The 6,284-nt window shown below is 33.2% G+C and overlaps 1 protein-coding gene across 1 annotated transcript; it reads left to right on the top strand.

Moving 5' to 3' along the window:
* Positions 1-261: 261 nt before the first annotated feature.
* Positions 262-768, top strand: LOC132269145 (uncharacterized mitochondrial protein AtMg00860-like). The gene has a single exon (XM_059770215.1). It carries the CDS (start codon positions 262-264, stop codon positions 766-768), a length of 507 nt encoding a protein of 168 aa, XP_059626198.1.
* The last annotated feature ends 5,516 nt before the right edge of the window (positions 769-6,284 follow it).

The raw sequence follows: 6,284 nt of genomic DNA, 5'->3' as shown, positions 1-6,284 counted from the left end.
ATGCGGTTGTGTATTGACTATAGACAGTTAAATAAAGTGACCATCAGAAACAAGTATCCATTGCCATGAATTGATGATCTGTTTGATCAGTTGCAAGGGGCAACGGTGTTTTCTAAGATTCATTTGAGGTCAAGATATCACCAGTTGAAGGTAAAGGATAGTGATATTTCGAAAACTGCTTTTCGAACTCGACATGGTCATTATGAGTTTTTGGTAATGCCTTTTGGGTTAACCAATGCTCCAGCGGAGTTTATGGATTTAATGAATCGAGTATTTCATCTGTATGTTGATTCTTTTGTTATTGTCTTCATCGATGATATTTTGATATATTCTCGGAGTGTGGATGAACATGAAAAGCATTTAAGAATTGTGTTACAGATTTTACGGGAAAAACAACTCTTTGCTAAGTTCAGTAAATGTGAGTTTTGGCTTGATAAAGTTGTCTTTTTGGGGCATGTAGTATCTGGGGATGGTATTTATGTTGATCTATCAAAAGTGGAAGCAGTGGTGAAATGGGAAAGGCATACCAATGTGACAGAAGTCAGAAGTTTTCTGAGATTAGCAGGTTATTACCGGAGGTTCATCCAAGGATTTTCTAGTATCGCATTGCCATTGACAAAGTTGACCCGGAAAGAAGTAAAGTTTGTGTGGGGTGAGGAATGCCAAAGAAGTTTTGAAGAATTGAAGAAAAAATTAACGTCAGCCCCAGTGTTAACTATTCCGTGTGGTGGTGAAGGTTTTGTGATTTACACTGATGCTTCACATTAGGGTCTGGGATGTGTTTTGATGCAAAATGGTAAAGTAATTGCGTATGCTTCTAGACAATTGAAGAATCATGAATTGAATTATCCTACACATGACTTAGAGTTAGCTGCTATTGTTTTTGCTTTAAAATTGTGGAGGCATTATCTGTATGGTGAAATTTGTGAAATATTTACAGATCATCAGAGTTTGAAGTATTTGTTTACACAAAAGAATTTAAATTTGAGACAGAGGCGTTGGATGGAGTTAATCAAAGATTATGATTGTAATATCCACCATCACCTTGGAAAAGCTAATATAGTAGCAGATGCCTTGAGTAGGAAGTCTTCAGGGAGACTATCTTGTGCACAGTGTGCACGGGTGGCAAATATTATGGAATTGAGATTGATGGGAGTTGAATTGACAGTTACTAACAAAGGAGCATTGCTTGTACATGTTACGGTGAGACCTTTGTTGCTGGATAGAATTAAAGAGCTGCAAATTCATGATGTATTCCTAGATAAGAAAAGAAAAGAAGCTCAAGAGGGTATGCAAATAGAATTTACAGTTAGGGATGATGGGATTTTGTATTTTAAAAGTCGAATTTGTGTTCCAAATGATGTTTCCTTGAAGAAAGATATTTTAGATGAAGCCCATAGTTCTATATATGTTATGCATCTAGGGAGTACTAAAATGTACAGGGATTTGAAAGAATACTATTGGTGGAACAATATGAAACGTGAAATTGCAGAATTTGTAGCAAAGTGTTTGATATGTCAACGAGTGAAAGCTGAACATCATAAACCAGCGGGGTTGTTGCAGCCGTTACCAGTTCCACAGTGGAAATGGGAGCATGTAACCATGGATCTTGTGACGGGACTTCCAAGATCAAAACGGGGACATGACTCTATTTGGGTGATAGTTGATAGATTGACGAAATTAGCTCATTTTCTGGCAGTGAAATCTACTTATTCTATAAAGGAATATGCTCGTTTGTATATTAATGTGATCATATGTTTGCATGGGGCTCCAGTTTCTATTGTTTGTGACAGGGATCCGAAGTTCACTTCGAGATTTTGGTATAGTTTGCATGAAGCCATGAAAACTTCTTTGAAGTTCAGTACAGCTTCTCACCCGCAGACAGATGGGCAGTCAGAACGAACTATTTAGATTTTGGAAGATATGTTGAGAGCTTGTGTGTTGGATTTCAAAGGTAGTTGGGATAATTATTTACCATTGATTGAATTTGCCTATAATAATAGTTATCAGTCTACTATTGGAATGGCACCATATGAATCTTTGTATGGGAGAAAATGTAGAACTCCATTGTGTTGGGATGAAGTGGGTGAAAGAAAGTTATTGGGTCCAGAATTGATTGAACTTACAACAGAAAAAGTGAAGATAATTCAGCAATGTATGAAAGTGGCACAGGATAGACAAAAAAGTTATGTAGATGTGCGAAAAAGAAGAGATTTGGAATTTGAAATTGGTGATTTTGTTTTTCTTCGTATTTCTCCTTGGAAAGGTATTATGAGGTTTGGAAAGAAAGGTAAGTTAAGTCCCAGATACATTGGACCTTACAAGATTCTGGAACGAATAGGAGCAGTGGCGTATCGGTTGGAATTACCAGAAGAATTATCAAGATTGCATGACGTTTTCCATGTGTCTATGCTTTGGAGGTATATATCAGATCCATCTCATGTTTTAGTTGCAGAACCGATAAAGTTGAAGGAAGATTTGACTTATGTAGAGGAACCGGTATAGATTTTGGATCGCTGGGAGCAAGTGTTACAGAATAAAACTATATTACTGGTAAAGGTATTGTGGACGGGTCATACGATTGAAGAAGCGACTTGGGAAAGTGAAGAAGTTATGTGAATGCAATATCCTCACTTGTTCGGTATGTTTCATGCATTTTAATTTCGAGCAAGAAATTTATTTTAAGAGGGGTAGATTGTCATATCCTGGAGTTTATTAAATCTTTAATTATCAGTATGAGCTTGTTAATATGTGTTTGAGCTTAAATACGTCTATTTAATTGCGTTGGAAAACAAAATAAGAAATTTCATGTTTATAAACAAATCATTTCAAGTATGAGAATTGTTCACAAATACATGGTACAGAGTATCTAGAAGTGTTTGCACATATTTCTTATATATTAATGGGTATGGTATTAAATACAAATTTTTGAAGTGGTGGCAGCTAAAGGGGAAGAAAAGATATATATATATAAGTATAATAAATAAAGAGAGTGTATATATTGAAGTACATGTGTGATGTCATGGGTATGTTTGTGCTGAATGTATACATGCTGGTGGCCCATTCTTATAGACAAAATTATATTAGTTTAAAGCTTACTTTACAAGCTTTAAAGTTAGTAAGGTAAATTGGTGGGCCAATTGAGAACCATGCCTATGTATTTATCTTTAAGTATTTTGTGGGTTGAAGCTTAAGTAGAAAAGTGTTCTAACTGCTAAGTTTACATCTTTATCCAAGACTTTTCACTCAATCACACATGCACATGGTCAATATTCATGTATAGATATACTTTCACGTGGAGGTTTGCTGCTGGACCGTTGAAACCTCCTACTTATCTATGTGGGTTGATTAAAATAAAAGAAAAGGAAGCCATCAGTTTATTTTTTTTGGGTGTTGCCAGCACAAACTATTAATGCCCATACACTCAACACATCACAAAATGCCTTTAAGGAGTCTTTTGAACCGAAGTAGGAAGGGAGTGTTTAAAAAAAAAAAAAAGAAAAAAAAAAAGAAAAAGAAAGGAGATAGGAACAAAAGGGGTTTCGGCCATAGAAGAACAAAAGGGGTTTCGCCCATAGAAGAAGAAAAGAGAAGAAAGAAAGAAAAAGAAACAATCAGCAGCTTGGGGACGGCCAGAAAGAAAAGGGAAACAAGTTTCAGGCAAGAAAATTATTGGGTACAGGTAGAGAGTTGATATTTTATATTGGAAGTGTTTTCAATTAAATTCCTTAAGACTTGAATTGGGATGTTTGGATACATTTTATTTATTTTTGTTTGTTTCTCTTTTAATTGAGTATTAATCTCTTTAAAGTGATATAAATCTTGCTGGATTCAATCATGGGAGAAGGATTTTGAATTAGTAATTTTATGTTGAAAGTTATTATTTCATTAGTAATAAGTGATTCAATTAATTCTTTTAGTTATATACCATATAATTGATTTAAAGGCAATTTGAGTTTGTACTTGAGTCAAGGACTATTTTATTTGAATTAATATCGTGGATGTGGTATGGGGAATTGTCAGGCTGAAAACTAATATAAAGGATTTGTGACTAGAATTGTAGATTGTGTATTCAGTTTGAGATTTATAATTGAAGTGATAATTGTGATTAAATTTCATTTAGAAATGGGTATAATGTAATTATAATTTTATTCAGGCAAAGATAAGGAGACGGAAGCTTCGACATTTCCAAGGGATAAGTAAATAATTCGGGAAGTAAATAAGGTGAGTGTACTCACTGGAAGTTTATACTTGGATGTATTTAATTGAAGTATTAAAGCTGTTTATGTGAATTGAAGATGAATATATATAATTGGATTATATTATATAAGGTCTATACTCTGGCCTGGAAGGAGAGTAATATCTTATATAAGGTCCATACTCTGGCCTGGAAAGAGAGTACTACATTATATAAGGTCCATACTCTGGCCAAGAAAGAGAGTACTATATTTAAATAAGGTCCATACTCTGGCCTAGAAGGAGAGTACTATATTTTAATGCCTGTAATATATTAATGAAGTTTAGTTGAAGTCATCAAATAATATTTATTTATATCACTCTGATGTAGTAGTGTTGCAGTCACTGGGTTTTAAGCTCATTCCGTCCATATTTATATTTTTCAAGTATCAGGTTGAGTTGCTACTGTCAGGTCTAGAATCTTGAGTGGGAATGGGGAAAGGAACAATGGACCGTCTTCTGTTTAAGATGTAAATATTGTAGTAGAATTTAATGGCGTAACTTGTCGTTAACGATTTAGTTTGTTTTAAAATTGCATAACAGGCCTATATTTTGTTTTAAATTGTAAATTGTTAAGCAGGTACTCTGATGTATGATGATTTCATGTTGAATGAGGTTAATGAAGATGGTTAGATACATTCCAAATTGTTTAATTTATTGAATAGTGTAAATTGGGGTTGGGGTGTGACATTAAATCTTTGAAAAAAATGAGAGCTTCATGTTAAACTCGTTCTAGTTCCCTTCGACTTCAAGAAGAGTGTTTTAATGAGTAAGGATTGAATCTTTGAATGAAATTACCTCAATCTAGGTACCTATTATGTCCCTAGGCCTTTTTAATATATAAAGAATTGAATCTTTGAAAGAAAATGAGAGTTTTGAGTTAATCTTATTCAAGTTCGTTTTGACGTCACGAATAGTGTTTTAATGACTAAAGGTTGAATCTTTGAATTAAATTACTTCAATCAAGGTACCTATTATGTCACTGGACCTCTTTAATGGTTCAAGATTGAATCTTTGAAAGAAAAAACGAGAGTTTTGATTTAAACTTATTCGAGTTTCCTTCAACGTTCCGAAGAGTGTTTTCATGAGTAAAAATTGAATCTTTGAAAGAAATTATCTCAATCAAGGTACCTATTATGTCACTAGTCCTTTTTAACGTATAAAGATTGAATCTTTTAATGAAAATTAGAGTTTTGAGATTAAGTTTGTCGAGTTCCCAATAGAGTTACGAAGAGTGCTTTAATGACAAAAGGTGGAATCTTTGAAAGAAAATACCTCAATCAAGGTACCTGTTATGTCAGTATGCCTTTTTAATCTATAAAGATTAAATCTTAGAAAGAAAATGAGAGTTTTGAGTTAAACTTATTCGAGTTCCCTTTGATGTCCAAAAGAATGCTTTAATGAGTAAAGATTCAATCTTTGAATGAAAATACCTCAATCAAGGTACTTATTATGTCACTGGACCATTGTATTATACAATTTTTAAATCTTTGAAAGAAAATTAGAGTTTTGAGTTAAACTTATTCAAATTTCTTTTGACGTTATAAAGACTATTTTAGTGAGTAAAGACTGAATCTGTGATGAAATTACATCAATCAAGGTAACTATTACGTCATCAGACCTTTTAATGTATAAAGATTAAATCTTTGAAAGAAAATAAGAGTTTTGAGTTTAACTTTTTTAAGTTCCATATGAAATCGCGAAGAGTGTTTTAATGATTAAAGATTGGATCTTTGTACGAAAATACCCCAATCAAAGTACCTATTATGTCACTAGACCATTTTAATGTATAAACATTAAAGCTTTGAATGAAATTACGTCAATGAAGGTACCTAATATGTCACTAGACCATTTTAATGTATAAAGATTAAATCTTTGGAAGAAAATTAGAGTTTTGAGTTCAACATATTCGAGTTCGCTTTAACGTCACGAAGTGTGTTTTAATGAATAAAGATTGAATCTTTGAATGAAATTACCTCAATCAAGGTACCTATTATGTCACTAGGCCTTTTTAAAGTATAAAGATTGAATCATTGAAAGAAAATGAG

Source organism: Cornus florida, unplaced genomic scaffold (genome assembly GCF_030987335.1).
Source record: "Cornus florida cultivar Cherokee Brave unplaced genomic scaffold, ASM3098733v1 CherokeeBrave_3.0.0_Hap2_Chr01, whole genome shotgun sequence".
NCBI classification, from domain to species: Eukaryota; Viridiplantae; Streptophyta; class Magnoliopsida; order Cornales; family Cornaceae; genus Cornus; species Cornus florida.
This window is presented reverse-complemented; position numbering and strand designations above follow the sequence as displayed.